Source organism: Crocuta crocuta, unplaced genomic scaffold (genome assembly GCF_008692635.1).
Source record: "Crocuta crocuta isolate KB4526 unplaced genomic scaffold, BGI_CrCroc_1.0 scaffold318, whole genome shotgun sequence".
In the NCBI taxonomy this organism is placed as follows: domain Eukaryota; kingdom Metazoa; phylum Chordata; class Mammalia; order Carnivora; family Hyaenidae; genus Crocuta; species Crocuta crocuta.
In genome coordinates this window covers 694022-710210 of record NW_027531425.1, presented here as the reverse complement: position 1 = coordinate 710210, position 16189 = coordinate 694022, and the positions used below count along the sequence as shown (strand labels likewise).

The 16189-nt window shown below is 43.1% G+C and overlaps 1 protein-coding gene across 1 annotated transcript in view; it reads right to left on the bottom strand.

Annotated features, from left to right (window-relative positions):
* The window catches only part of PM20D1 (peptidase M20 domain containing 1), a 37248-nt gene extending 22294 nt beyond the window's left edge, over positions 1–14954 (bottom strand). The window contains exon 1 of the mRNA XM_077772001.1: positions 14780–14954. Within this exon, the coding sequence (XP_077628127.1) occupies positions 14780–14948 (169 nt within the window). The 5' untranslated portion in view covers positions 14949–14954. The remainder of the gene's footprint in view (positions 1–14779) is intronic.
* Positions 14955–16189: the final 1235 nt, after the last annotated feature.

Sequence of the window (16189 nt, the reverse complement as noted above, 5' to 3'; positions counted from 1 at the left end):
TTGCCTTAGGTGGACATAGGCGAATCTGGATAAGACCATAACCTCCTCAGTACTCAGCCAATGAGGAACCAGGAGAGGGAGTTGCCCGTGAGGAGACAAATTGCCTGTTGTAACTGTGCCAAGTGTGCGGGTCCATCAGACACCTGCTCTTGCAAGAACGTTGATTAAAGTCTCACTTCACTCTGCTCCGAGTCTCTGCGTCCCTCCTTTGATTGGGTCCATGGGCTTATTTCTCATATTTGGAGGCTGTCCGAGATTCACCTTGACCCACGGGGTCCAGATCCTATTGTGACAGGGGAGATGTATCCTACTCTGGTTTGGGTGGCCTTTCTGCTGTGGGAGGCCCCCGGCCCCTGGCAGGATCCATGGAGCTCGACACTTTTTGCTTTTGGAGACAGAAGAAGTGATGCTGGCGAAAGGGTAAAATACAGACACTGTGGCGACCTGGTAACTGTGCACGGACCAAGGTAGGAAAATTGGAATGTAAGTCATGAGGGAGCATGGGGCAAGCTGAGGGCAAAGTACAGGCTAACAGCCTGATATACTGGATGATAATTATCTAAACAGGCCTCCTCCTAATAGCACCCAGGTTGCTAAAGGAAATACAGGCCATCCCTGGCAAAGGGGATGCTGACTCTTTCTGTTCTTCCTCTTAATAGATGTGAAGGCTTCTCTTTCATTCATTTCTTAGGTTAATGGCTGATAATTGGAGCCAACTGTGGTTGGTCAACCTCAGGATGGGGACTTTAAGGAATATTCTCAAGAAGTTGCCAAAACTCCATTTTAGAGTTTTGGGGAAATTCCCTGTCGTCTCCAGCCTGATATGGACTGGCTAATTCCACTAGTTGGGTGGGTGGGGAGGGCGGGGAACATGGCGTCTGCTCTTCTGTCCCAGCTGACAAGGTTTAGAACTGGAAATTCTCTGTCTGCCTTCTGCTGGCACCTCGCCTCTTCTGCCTTCTCTCCCCTCCTGTTTCTGCACCACCTTGGATGCAGCCTACAGACCTGGTTCCTGCACCATCCTCAGTGCCTCAGGCACCATTGGCTCCTCCTCCCACCTACGAAGTCAAGGACAAAGCGCACCCCTTGGACTGCCCACTTCATCCCCCCACTGGTGTCCCAGGCAAAAACTGACAATGGGGAAAAATTGATTGATTTTTAAGTGGACAAAGGTGATACATATTCAGTGTGTGTGTTTTTTTTAATTTTTATGTTTTATTTATTTCTGAGAGAGAGAGAGGCAGCCAGAGCAGAGAAGGGTCAGAGAGAGAGGGAGATGCAAAATCTGAAGCAGGCTCCAGGCTCTGAGCTGGCTGTCAGCACAGAGCCCAAAGCGGGGCTTGAACCCACGAACTCAGAGATCATGACCTGAGCCGAACTCAGACGCTTAACCGACTGAGCCACCCAGGTGCCCCCATATTCAGTGTTTAAACTAATTTGTTTGTTGGTTTAATTAAGATAGACCTGTCTTTAGAGTTACCAGCGTTAAATATGAACGTTTATTCTACCAAAGTTTGCTAAAGGTCAAATAAGCTCATGTTATCTCTGCCACAATTTGTCAACAAAAAGATGGCTTAAAATGATGATTAATTTTGTCTGTCTCAAAGTTTTCATGGGTAATTGTTAAGATAGCTTTCAAAGTCTTTGGTAACCTGAAACTTTAAACTTTTGCTTGCATGATAAATGGAATTGAATTCATTGGATATCTTAATGAGACAAAAAGCTAAAGCACTGATTAATAATGTTGGTTTGTGCTTTTGACTTGTTGCAGAGAAACTAAGACTATTTGGGTCTGGTACACATACTTCATGCTTTATTAAGATTTTACTATGGAAAACCTGCTTTGTGCTTAATTGATTCATCAACTTGCCATCCAAAAACATTCTGGTGGTAATAGTTCTCAATTGGTTACGAAGTTTTCATCGGGGACTAAGGTTTCTAAGAGTTAAATTCTGCTAAGTGTGCTTAAGACTGGTGGAAATAAGAAAAGCAACTTTGTATGTAAAAGTAGAAATGTAAAAAAATTACAAAAAATGGAAATACATTTTTGTAGGAGGTAAAAGAAAATAATTTTGTCCTAAATGAGACTGGTTGTTTGGAGAGGAATGGCTTGGGAGAAGATCTAAATGCAAAGGAAAGTTGTAGGTTTGTGAAGGAAAATCTTCAGAAAGGAATTTTATGTGTGGTCAGGATGGACTAGGTTGCAATGAATGGATTTTGAAATTACACTGGTATAAGATTAAAATTCTGCTTTTTTCTCTGTTCAAAAGACAAAGTTTTCTTGGACTGTTGATCTGTTCTTGATAAGAAAATGTAAAGGTTTTCTTTTCTTTTTTTTTTTTTCCTCTGCTGGGAAAAACCAAAGCTCCATGTTTTGTCTTTTAAAAAAATTGTTTTAAACATTTATTTTTGAGACAGAGAGAGACACAGAGATGAGCAGGGGAAGGGCAGAGAGAGAGGGAGACACAGAATCTGAAGCAGGCTGCCTGCTCTGAGCTGTCAGCACAGAGCCCGAGGCTGGGCTCAAACCCACAAACTGTGAGTGAGATCATGACCTGAGCCAAAGTTGGATGCTTTACTGATTGAGCCAACAAAGTGCCCCAGCTTATGTTTGGTCTTTATCACATCTTTGATTACTTAAAGTTAAAACTTCTCAATGTGAAAGGAGCTTAACTTGTATAACCCTACATGTCTGCCTTGGGAATCTCTAATTGCCATCTTGGTTAAAGAAATTAAGATTTGTAATGATCTTTAATCCTATTTTAGGATATGCTTTATAATCTTCTAAGATTTTAACAAATTTCCAAGATTGAAATCGTAAGTTAAGTCTTTTTGACCAGTTAGGCCTTTTTATTTGGTATGCTAAGATACTTGGAAAAGCGCTGTCAAATAATGGTAAACCTTAGGTTGTATTACATGGGTAAATGCTGTAACTGCTCCAATATATATGCAGCTCCTAAAGTTTTAATGTTCTGGTATAAGGTCCTCACCTGATATTCTGATTGTTGAAGTGTTATGTGTCACGGAAATAACTGAATTTCCTTGTCAACTGTATCATAATGAACTCTCATCAGATCTTTAACAGTGTCCATTTCTGAGATTTTGTCATTTATAATTGTTCTTATTCGCCCACAAAATGTGTCTCATCTTCAAGGAGATTCATAAAAAGGACTTTTAAGACGAATGCAGGTATTTGACATCTTTAAGACTAATACTAAAATGGGCAAGACTTTCCAGATCTAAAAACCTGCATTCACACTGAACAAGAATTAGGAATATGGGACTAAATGAACTGAGGAAGATTATAGTTTCGTGGCTCCTGTTGGAAATATTGCTGGCTCTCTAATGTCTGCTCCTCCAGATTAAGGAAACTTTCTCTTAAGATATATACGTGATTTACAGAAATGTCATAAGTATTCATTTGTAACCTGAAGCATTTATCTTTTCTCTACCTAAGCCCTCTAAAATTCAAAAAGTCGCAGTGAGTATTACTCCAGCAATCATACTTACTGTCATTAGTTCAATAAAAATCTTCTCCTTGTAACAGGACACCATTGGAAATACTAGCTATTTTACCAAGGCTTTGACTGGATTGTCATATTTGAGAGAGATGCATAGACTCAGATATGACCAGACAGCTCTAAAAAACTGAGGCTGACTTTATGAAACATGGAGCCATAAGCCCCTTGGAAATGTTGGGCTGATACCTTGCTTACAGAGTGCCCAGCAGGCTTACCGGGTGAGTCAAGAATGTCACTTCCTGGCAAAGTCCAGGAACTTCAGGACATCTTGGGGATCTCATGAAGGGGAATTCACCCAAATGTACAGGTATTGCAGGCTTGTCTGATGGCAAATATCTGGCTGAGCTTCTGGCCTGGAGAGGCTACTAAAAGTTGAATCTAGAGATTCCTTATGAAAAGTTCCAGCAGAGCAAACTTTAAAAGATCTATGTGATCAATCACTATTCTTACTGAGTTTATGTAAATAATAAGGCCAAGGTAAAATGAGACTTGTTTTAAAACAAATTAGTCTTAGTTTGACTGCCTCTGAAAATGAGGGTTTTTAGGGAGGAAAAGCTATGTCTCAATAATACACTGTTATGGATGTTAAATTCTAGCTCTGATGGTCTTTAAATGTTTGTTGTTTGCCTAAACTAGACAACTTGAGGTAAACTTCAGAAAAACTGTCACACTAGCACAGGTATGGACAATCTTATTCCTTGTTATTCTGTGGGAATAATAACCCCATGGGCATATTATTTAGACAATTGGAAAATGGGATAGATGCCCCAACAACTGTATGCCAAAAGACTTTTCTCACCTATCTAAACCTATCAATAGATAAAGTCTGTAGTGCTTTATTATTCTCTTGAGGCCGGTTAATTCATAAATCTCTAAATATGCAAACCATTTTCTCCCTGAACCTGACAGTTACTAGAAACCCACCCCTTAGAAACCCCAGAGAGCTGCTTTATTTAAAGGGTTGAAAGTCCAGTACAACAGGGGATTTAGCTCTAAAATGGCAGGGTCCATATGGGTCATATTATGTCCTCGCACTGCAGCAAAGTTAGAGGGACACTCTTCATGGGCTCCTGTATCTAAATAAAACCTGTGCCCCCTTTACAGGAAGCCAATGAGCAAATTATTGTGCCTTCTTATTCCCGTGAAACCTGTGGAAGACCTCAGCCTTCACTCACCATGGCTGTATCCTTCTCCTTTGTTCTCCTTCCCCAATTTCTACTAACAATACCTTCTTGCGATCGGCCATTCAAAAGGATCAACCAGACATTTGGGTTACAAACCAGAAAGACCAATCTGATTCCTGCTGCCTGTTCCCACTCCCAACTGAGGATGCTTCAAGCCTGACATCTAAAAATCTCACTGGAGGCACTGGTAGACACTGGGTTTGTAATCTGCTCGAGCCACTGACCTATATTTTTCTTTTTTCTAGAAAAAGTACCCCTTATTAATGGCCTGATTGCTTCCTACACAGAACAGAGTCTATATGATGGTTAAACATCACCTGTTACACAGTTAACTCCTTAAATGACTCTCAAAATAACNTTTCTACTAACAATACCTTCTTGCGATCGGCCATTCAAAAGGATCAACCAGACATTTGGGTTACAAACCAGAAAGACCAATCTGATTCCTGCTGCCTGTTCCCACTCCCAACTGAGGATGCTTCAAGCCTGACATCTAAAAATCTCACTGGAGGCACTGGTAGACACTGGGTTTGTAATCTGCTCGAGCCACTGACCTATATTTTTCTTTTTTCTAGAAAAAGTACCCCTTATTAATGGCCTGATTGCTTCCTACACAGAACAGAGTCTATATGATGGTTAAACACCACCTGTTACACAGTTAACTCCTTAAATGACTCTCAAAATAACATTATATTATTAAATACTAAAATTGAAATTCAAATGCGTAAAACAGTTCTACAAAATAGAACAGCATCAGATGTTTTAATTGCTGCACAAGGTGGAACTTGTGCTCCCATAAAAACAAGATGTTGTGTATACATTCCAGATCACCACGAAAATATTTCTGGATTTCTGACATGAATCCTCAAATTGGCGCTTTAAACAATCCTTCTCTGACTCTTGAATACTGAGAATGAACTGAGGGCTGCTGAGGGGTGTGGGAGAGGGGAAGGGGGTGATGGGCACGGAGGAGGGCACTTGTTGGGATGAGCACCGGGTGTTATATAGAAACCAACGTGACAATGAATTATGAAAGAAAAAATAAAATAAAATAAAATAAAATGTTCCTCACTTAAAAAAAATTGAGGAGTAGGAAAAAAATTTAAAAAATAAAAGTATTATACATAAAAAAGTAAACAATCCCTCTTTCCTTTAATGATTGGTCAAACATCTAGATGGGAGTATTTTTGTCTACTACCAAAGGACTTCTATTTGGGCTAATCTTTGTAGTCATTCCAATTATGTTTTGGTGTTTTCTCCCACGCCTCTCTGCTTGGTGCCAAGACTCCATCACTATAATAACTTCAAGACAACAGATGATCCTTTCTACTCAAGGAGGTTCATACATGTTGTCCACCCTGGATTCAGCTCCTCAGCCTTCTGTCACTCCCCTAAACGTTCCCCAGCTGATCAATACTGATGCATAGGTAGGGCTATCTCTACGTCCCTACTCAGTAGGAAAAAGCTACAGAAGATGAGACCTTCCACCTTCAACAACCTTAAGTTTTTAAGGGTCAAAATTGTTCAGGGGGGATATGATGAGGGAGTGTGGGGCAAGCTGAGGGCAAAGTACAGGCTAAAGTCATCCCCCCACCCCCACCCCCAAGTGGAATATGTGTGATATTCCTCGGACATTCCTGGCTATCCAAGAGCAGGGGAAAGGAAAGAAAGCAAATGATTGACTGATAGAGATCACAGTCCCGCAGGACAGAGTCTCCTTCAGTTTATGGATAACGCAGTAAACTGCAAGAAAAAGGCAATCTGATCCATTGCCTCATCTCCAGAAACCTATAGACTCCGTTTCCTGGAGCCCTAATATCACCCTTATCAAGACATAAGGGGGTATAAGTACTTGCCATGGTGACGTGGGAAACAAAGGCAAATGAAAAATTAAATTCCTTTACTGCCTCCAGCCCACTGAGGAGTTCTTGAAACAGGCAGAGTGACCTCTGTCTCTGGGAGTTCAGCTGCCTCGATGATGACACTTTGCTGGGGGCAAAAGAGAATCTTGGCTCAACATTATCCTGACTGCAACCTCCCACCCTGATCCTGTAAGTTTACTTTAAAATAGAAAACTTCCTTCATCTCAACTGCCCCAAGATATATGCTGGCAATCCGACTCCAAGTTCATGGCTCCCAGGTAGACGTCTGAACGGTCTCATGACTGGGGTTTTACTAAACAGTAATAAACGGCGACTTTCCTAACAGTAGCTAGCTCCTGAAGGTCCTGGAAACCTTGCTTCCAAACTTTCTTAGAGACTTACACTGCCGCTACCTTCCTCTAACCTAAGCGTATACAATCAGTTACTTGTTACAACCTCAGTGCAGCTCTTCCTGCCCACGGGTCCTATCCCTGTGTTTTAATAAAATCACCTTTTTTCACCAAAGATTGTCTTCAAGAATTCTTTATTGGCTGTTGGCTCTGGACCACCCCACCCCCCCCCCAAAATCCCATCAAGAAGCACTGCCTTGGTGGTCAGGGAATCCTCAGAGGCTGAGTGTGTATGTGTGACTGAGACATATCCTAGATACGAAGGGAATGAGGAGTCTCTATCTGAGGTTCCATTCTGCCACAAGGGAAACGGCTGGAGACAGGTGAAGCGGGTTCTGGAAAGGGCAAGAAATCTCCATTAAGGGGGGTCAAAGCACCGCAGGGAAACTCAGGAGCAGGAACTAGCCTGGTGGAAGATGAGAAGCAAAAAATTCCAGGCTTAGGGGTAAGGGAAGAGACATCCAGAAAGAAGCGGGTCTTTTCAGATTCCCCCAGATAGTCTGCTGGCGCGGATGTTATGGTACTGGGAGGCTGCTCCTTGTACAGGGAACAAGGACAGACTTAAAATGATCAAATTCTGCTGTTTCATTTGGACTAAAGACCCAATGAAAGGGCTATCTGTTTTTTGCCTCAGAGAAAGACTGGTCTATCAGGCCCTAGTCCTTTATGTGAATGACAAGTTCTAGTACACTGGAGGAAAGGGATTGCACTCTCTGAAACAGAAAACATGGGATCTTCTTCAGTCCCCAAGAACTCTCCCTTGGGATGTCTTTTACCCCACTGGAATCAATTCAGATTACAAGATATAAAAAACAAATACGAAAAAAGCCCATCTTCTTTTGCCCAAATGTATTTGGCTAGTAAATTCCCTCTTGATACATTGGATGATTGTCTACACAGACCTCCGAAGAAACTGAGATTGCTGGAGGAGCTGTATGTGGGGGCTCCTCCCTCACTCACTTCCTGGGTTAATGACTATGATAACTGGAGCCAGTTGTCTGTGGTTAGTCTACATCAGGAGGGAGTCTTTAAGGAACACTCCCAAGCAGCTGCTGAAACTCCGTCCTTTTGCTTTGGGGAAATTCCCTGTCTTCTCAGTCTGGCATAGACTTCCAACTTCCCACTTCAGTGGGAAAAACAAACAAACAAACAAACAAACAAACAAACCCATGGTGTCTACTCCTCTGTCAGAGTTGACAAGGTTTAGGACTGGGAATCTTCTTTCTCTGCCTTCTGCTAACACCTCACTTCTTCTGCCTTCCCCTCCAGCTCCTCAGGTTTCTGCAGGGCCCAAGGGTGTGGCCCGCATAACTGATTCCAAACCCTCCTGGGTGCCTGTGGCACCACTGGCTCCTCCCACCTCAGATAGTCAAGGAGCAACGAGCACCCACTTGGACTGCCCACTTCAGATTCTCCCCCTGGTGTCCCAGGCAAAAACTGACAATGGGGAACAAGTGATTGACTTTTAAGCGGATGCAGATAGAACATATTCAATGCTTAAACACTAATTTGTAAGTTTGTTGTTTAATTAAGATAGACATGTGTTTAGAATTATCAGCATTAAATATGATACTTATTCTCGTGGCCAGGTGTTCAGCCACCTGAACAAAAGTTTCCCAATGTAGACCCTAGTTAGGACAATAATGATCCTTGGGACAGGGTTAGGATGCAGGATTTAAGAGAGCTAATAATCAAAGGATTCAGGGAATCAGCTCTAAGAGGTCAGAATGTTAGCAAGGCTTTTGAGATACAGGAAGAGAAGGCGGAAACCTCAACTGCTTTCTTACAGAGGCTTAGGGATCAAATGAGGAAATACTCAGGCCTAGATCCGGAGGAGTCAAGGGCGCAACTCTCCTGAAGGTTAAATTTGTCACTAGAAGTTGGCCTGATATTGCCAGAAAGTTACAGCAGATGGCTGGGTGGAAGGAGAAGGGGACAGAAATGCTCAGGGAGGTACAAAAGATTTGTAAAGAGGGATGAGAGGAGACAAAAACAGAAAGCAAAGATATGGTAACTACCGTGGAGAAGATGATTGAAATGAAAGGGAGAAATAGAGTACCCCCTTGGGATGGAAAATGATTAGGGAAACAAACGCAAGAGAAATGGAGCTTAAATAAACCTGCAGTGCGCTGACAGACACCTGAAACAGAGTGAGCATGACCTTCTTCCAGGAACTCATGGCGGCCTTGATGTTTTTGTTTTATTACCTAGGTTTACTGAAGGTCAACTAAGCTCCTGTTGTCTCTGTCGCAGTTTGTTCCCAAAAAGATGACCTAAAATGATGGCTAATTCTATCAAGTTTTTGTGGGTGGGTAATTGTTAAGATAGGTTTCTAAGTCTTTGAGAGCCTGAAACTTCATAAAGTTTTGCTTGCACAATAAATGGGATTAAATTCATAATGAGAAAAAACACTAAAGTACTGATTACTACACATAGGTTTTGTGCTTTTAACTTCTTATTGTAGAGAAACTAAGGCTATTTGGGTCTGCTGGTAAACATGCTTTGTGCTTGATGAATTCAAAATTTGCCATCTCAAGAATTCTAATGTTATAGTTCACAATTGGTAACTACTTATTTTTTACTAGAGACCAAGGTTTCTAAAAGTTAAAATCCTGCTAAGTGCAGTTAAGACTGATGGAAATAAGGAAGGCAACTTTGTATATAAAAGTAGATATGTAAAAAAAATTACAAAAAAATGCAAATACTGCAAAAGAAAGTTGTAGAAGGTTTGTGAAGGGAAATCTTTGGAAAGGAATTTTATGTGTGGTCAGGATGGACAAGGGTTAAAAGGAATGGATTTTAAAAGTACGCTGGTATAAGATTAAAATTCTGCTTTACTCTGTTAAAACGACAAAGTTTTCTTAGATTGTTGGTCTGCTTTTAAGAAGAAAAAAAAAGTAAATGTTTTGTTTTTTTCTCCTTTGCCTGCCCCCAAAGATGGGAAGAACTATGATTTGAGCCAAAAGGGAAGAGCAGCTCTCTCTTTTGAGTTGTCTTGCTCAAGCCGTGGTTGAAATTGCCCTTCCTTTGATCCAAAGGCTGGGGAGATGGTGGCCTCCAAATGCCCCATGTATGTGTTGTTTTTGCAAGGTAGAGGAGTGGATGACTATGACTTATGAAGGCCTTTTACCAGGATACACGGGAGCCATTCGGCTACACTTAGCCCAGTGTATGCCGACTTGTACCAATCTAGTGGTCGACTTTAAAGTGGACACCCACATGGCTGGAACCTATTTGTGTGGGCAGCTTTAAAAAAAAAAAAAAAGGGAATAGAACTTGGCTTTGGCTCTTTTAGCCCCCCTCAGTGACCGACTTTATCCTTTCCTAAGGAAAGGTTTTTGCCAGCCTTGTAAAATATATTTGTAAAGATGAACAGCTTTATTACAATCGATATATAAATTACTGTTGGGCTAAGATAAAATTAATGCATCCCTTGACAACCAAGGGAATCTTGCTTGGTCACAGTCAATACCCTGAGGCAGGAGACTGGAAGGGTAGGAGAAACCGGGGAAGACAGGTCAGCTCTCAGTGGTAGGGTCAAGCCTGGGTAAGAGAAACTACTCCCAGCACCTCACAGGACTGACAGGGCTTTTGGCTTCCAGTTGAATAGCCAACCAAAACACGGGGCCTGCACACGAGGCTTCTGCTGGCCAACGGTCAGGGTCAAGAGTGCGGTTTCTCCTGGCCAGCAGTTGGAACCTGAGATAAGGGGCGCCTTTCCCTTCTTTTTCCTATATATGGGCAATTCCCCAACCAAGGCCAATACTCCTTTGGGATGTATTCTGAAAAACTGGGATGATTTTGATCCACAAACCCTAAAGAAAAAGCGATTCCTTTTCTTTCGTACCAAGGCTTGCCCCCTGTACAAAGGAGGAGAAAACCTGGCTGCCGTAGGGAAACATCAGTTATAACGCTACGCTACAGCTGGGCCTGCTTTGCCCATTTGAAGGGAAGTGGGGAGAAGTCCCCTATGTTCAGTGTTCTGGGGGCCTTAAGAGAAAATGGTCTATCCTGACCCTACTGGCAACCCTTTCTAAGGATTCACAATGATGAAGGGACCCTTGCCTGTACCCAAAGCAGACCTAGAAAAGGAGGAAGGGAAGTCTTCCACCTCAACCTTCTTCTCCTCGGGCCATCGCTCTATATATCCAGACTTAAAACTGTGCACTTCTGCTCCCCGCTGCCCCCCTTAGCCAGGTCCTCCCCATAATGTAGCAGGTGTGTTGCCCCTCCGAGAAGCTAGAGTGCCGGAAGAAACACAGGGAGGCACCGCCAAGATAAGATTTACAAGTACCCTTTTCAATGCGAGACTTAAGACAGGTAAAATGGGTAAATTTTCTGATGACCCGAGTAAGTATACAGAGACTTTTCAGAGTATTAAGTATGTTTTTGAGTCGACCTGGAAAGATACAATGCTTTTCTTGAATTAGACTCTTAATGAGACAGAAAAGCGTGATGTTTTGGCAGCGGCTAAGAGAGATATGGGGACGAGCAACTCCTTAATTATCATGGGACTGGAGGTCCTATAGGGAGCTTCCAGTTCCCTACTGGGGTTCAGACAGTTCTGCCCCAAGATCCTAACTGGGACTATGATAATCCCATTGGGGAATGGTATCACTGCCACTTCCAAGTTGTGTGTTGGAGAAATTAAGGAGGTCTAAGGTTAAACCCTTAAATTATGCTAAATTAGCCACCATTTTATAGACACAGGATGAGAGCCTGGTGGCATTCCTGGAAAGGTTAAAGTTAAATATATGACTACCTCCCTGATAGCCCCCAAAACGGAGACGATTCTAAAGGACAAATTTGTCACTCAGTAGGCCCCAGATATTTGAAGGAAGCTGCAAAAATTGGCTGTCGGCCCATAAGGGATCCTGGAGAAGCTCTTATGAGCTACCAATTGGGCATATTACAATTGAGATGGAGAGGAGAATAAGAACAGGAAAGGAGGCTTAAAAAAAAAAAAAATCTAAGGCCTTAGTCGCAGCCTTATGCACTATGTCAGCCTAGACTTTCTGGGGTCCTGGCACCAAGTGCCATTTACGTGGCCAAGCACGGCACTGGAAACAAGAATGTCAGAGGGGACAATGGAAGTCAAACCCCATAAGCCATGCCCCTTGTGTGGAGACAATCACTGGAAAATCTGAATGCCTCGGGGACCTTAATCTGCAAGGGCTCCGATAACCAGGGTCCCTGAGACTGATGGGGCCTGGGGTTCTTCACAGTGGCTCCCTTGAACCAACTATTGGAAATCTAGAGCCTTGGGTAACTCTGGAAACAGAAGGAAAACTGGTTTATTTCCTTCTTGACACTGGAGCCACCTTCTGTGTCCCCCTTTCCACTTCCAGCCATCCATCCAATCACAGCACATTACCGGCATCTCCAGAAAACTTACGACCAAAATTTTCTCTCAGCCATTGGGATGCATATGGGGAGACTTTTTTCCCCACAGTTTTTTGATAATGCCAGAGAGCCCCACTCCCTTGCTAGAGAGTTATGATTGAATTAGGGACTATAATGTTATGAGCTCCAGGACAGATAAACAATTGCCTATATTTATAGTAATCTAGATATTGAAGATCAATCCTTCCTTGAGGTAAAATTAAATACGCCTCATGGAGTTGTTCCTATGGAAACTGGGTGGCCAAAGGAAGATTTGAAGATTGAGAACCAAAAACTAGCTGAAATGCTTAATTATTCTAAGTAACAGTATCACAAAATCCAAATAAATATGGAAGAGGGAAGAAAAGCTATAGGTAAATTAAAAAAAAAAAAATGACCAGACAGGTCAGGGATTTTTTGGATGGCTACAATGCATCTTCTCAGGGTGTGACCTCCTCCCTAGGAGGCACTGCATTTGGAACATTAATGCTTGTTAGTCTAATATTCTTTTTGTATGTCATTTGTAGAAGCTGTTGCATATATCTGAAAAATATGGCAGTTAGGAGTCAGGTGTTCAAAGGTGGGGGAAATATGATAGAAAAGGTGGGATTCAGTAGGCAGAAAGGGAAGAGGTAAGGACCTGAGGTCCTTAGGTGGAAACAAACAAACAAGCAAGCACATTTTGGAACAAGGCTGGGAGAGTCTGACCACAGCAAACCCTCGTGGGGTAAGATTCCTCTTAAGAAACAAACGTCTGTGCCTTGTGCCCAAAATAACTCATAAATGAAAATGGAATCTACTTAGAAAAGAAGAGGAAGGATTGTAAGAAGTGAGATGATTCATTTTCAGAAATGTGAAATAAAAGCTGTGCTGTTTAGTTAACAACAGGTTTACAATCTATTGGAAATATGCATGAACCCCCCTCCCCACCATAATGGATTCCCAAACCCTTAGACACTTCACTTCCTGGTTCTTCCCCCTCTTCATTTCACCGGCTTTGCAATGAGCATACGCCAAAGAACTGAAGTCTCTGTGTCACCTCAAGGAATGTACATTTGTTTCAATCACTTTTTGCCTTAAGCGGGCATAGGGGACTTCTGGGTGAGGCTATAATCTCTGCAGTACTCAGCCAATGAGGAATCAGGGGAGGGATTTGCACGCTAGGAGATAAATTGCCTGCTGTAACTGCCCCAATGTGCCTGTCCATCAGACACCCGCTCTTGCAAGAATGTTGATTAAAACCTCATTTCACTCTGCTCCAAGTCTCCGAGTCTCTCTTTGATTGGGTCAGTGGGCTTATTTCTCACACTTCTACAATCAGTTTTTCTAGTGATCAACTCTACATCGCAGCCCACCACACAGATGGGGAAGTCAAGGCTCAAAATGATGAACCTATATGAGGGAAAGCTTTTTGGCTTTTTGCTTTGTTCTGGGTAAAGAGACTTTGGTGAGCAGCTGCCCACAGGCTTTCAGAGAACTATTCATGCTGTGCTTTGGGAAAGCTCTACTCTGCCTCTTGGCCAATCGCTCAAACACATGCACAATATATATTCAACCACAGGGGTTAGCTTTTGGTCCCTGCATCTGCCTGCACATGTTTATGTAGGCAGTTTATTTTGATCCACTACTTAATTGAAAGGGAAAAGACTGGAGCTAAGCCCAGTGGCGAGGAAGGATGCACTATCCCATAGGATCTAGCACTCAACAGAAACTTTCCTCTCTTCTCCTGGAAAATGCAGACTGAGAAGGCAAATGAGTTTTTAACTTTGGTTTGAGTTGTAAGGCAAAGATGTTTTTTAATTAGAAGAGGAAGTTTGGAACATCTCACACCCCTTTTTGGAGTGATGTTATCATCTGGTGCTCACTCCTTGCTGTGGCGTCCCTGGGGGCATCTGGAGCCCGGAGGATCCTACAAGCGAAAGATGTTATCGTCCAGTGGTCACTCCTTGCTGCGGGGTCCCTGGGGAAGGTCATTTAATTGACCTAAGCTTCAATTTCCCTCCTCTGTAGATACGATTAAGATACTTTAGTCTTATCTTAAGATCTTGCAGAGATTTAACAGAAGTGAAACTTTCAAAGGTTAAGGGTACAAATAAAATCTATTGCAATACTGAGACAGAGGAGACAGAGAGTACTGGCCTGGGTGACTGCCAAGGCAACGGGAACAAGGGTGAAACTAGGGAAGGTTCCAGGCTAGGCAGGGAACACCAGAGTCCGCAGAAGCCAGGTCTGGGGCAAGAGTGTCGTCCGCAAACCTGGGCACGAGGTGCTGGGACTCGGGCTCGGGTTGGGTTGCGGTGTGTGGCGGAGCTCCAGTTCCAGTGGCGGACCCTGTGCGGTGGGAGTGGGGTGGCACTTGTTGGCCCAAGGAGAGAGGGACCTGTGTCTGAGCATACGTGGGCGAGGAGGTCCAGGCTCACCTTTCAGCGCTTCCTTCATCGCAACGCGCTCGCCTTGGCTGAACTGAGAAGGGATTTGCGACGCCCTCTGATGCTTCTGACCCCCCAGGCCCTTCGATCTGGAGACTGTGGAGACACCTAGCAGCAGCACAGCCGCCAGGGCCAGCAAGCAAACACGCCGCGCAGCCATGCTTCACTCCAGTCTGCAGCCGGAGTTTGGAACTGAACAACTAACCCGCGTAGGACGTCCTCTCACCGCTCCAAAGATCACAGCTGCCTTAGCCCCACCCTATCCCCAGATCTGACCAATCGCCGCTTGCCTGGGGCTACATAACAACCAATTCACGGGAAGGCTCCGCCCAGCGCCGCAGGGTCTTTTGGGAGTTGAGGTTTCTCCCGCTGCAACAGGCAAATGTAGAGTAGAGATGAGGGCTTTGGTAAATGTCAGGTCTTACCTGCGCTTGATCGTCTGCTTTGAGATACACAGAAGTCCCTCGTCACTCTATGAGAAGTCAAATTAAAGGGCGAAAAGGCAAAATAAAATGAACAAAGCGTGTCAGACCTTAATCTGCTTCTCACTTCTGAGGTTTAAGACTTGATTACCAACCCCCTAGATTCTGTGCTGGAGCTCTGTGGGCTCCTGGCTTTATTTAACCTGAAATTGAAACAGTGCTATTCCATCTCTAGACATTGCTTTGGATGATCAGTTCAAAGGGCTTGCTCCTAAAAAAAAAAAAACAACAACAAAAAAACAAAGGGCTTGCTCCTATTTAGCAATTCACTGAAAGTGTTTTTGATATTGTTACTGCATTTTTTGCAACTCTAGGCAAATACATGAAGACTGAAGGATTTTGAGAAAGATTATATATTAATAATTTTGATATATTTAATAAAATGAGATTTCATAGCTATTCACAGTAAAGGATCATTTTGGGGGGAAAAAACACCTTAAGACACAGAGAATAAAATTAGGTTTATTGGAACCAGAAGAAACCATTCCTTTTGGATCCCTTGACAATTTGATCTGCCACCAGTCACATATTTTAGAATTCTCTAGGAAAAAAATCAATAGTAGGGCTGCATAGCTACTCATGACCAAGCTGCAAATTCACACTCCTGGTGTTTGCCAAAGCTGAAAGAGAGAGTACTTAGCTCCCTTTCAGTAATCCTATTTAAATAAAACAAAAGAAAAAACACCCTCACCCCCAACCTCCCCAAAAGAAACTACAATCATATATTTACTTTTCAGTAGTAATCTAAAAACAGTATTATGGGAGTGCCTGGATGCCTCAGTTGGTTAAGTGTTGTACACTTGATTTGGCTCAGGTCATGATCTCACAGTTTCGTGAGTTCCATCCCCATGTCTGGCTCTGCACTCACAGCTGGGAACCTGCTTGGGATTCTCCTTCTCTCTCTCTCTGCCCCTCCTGG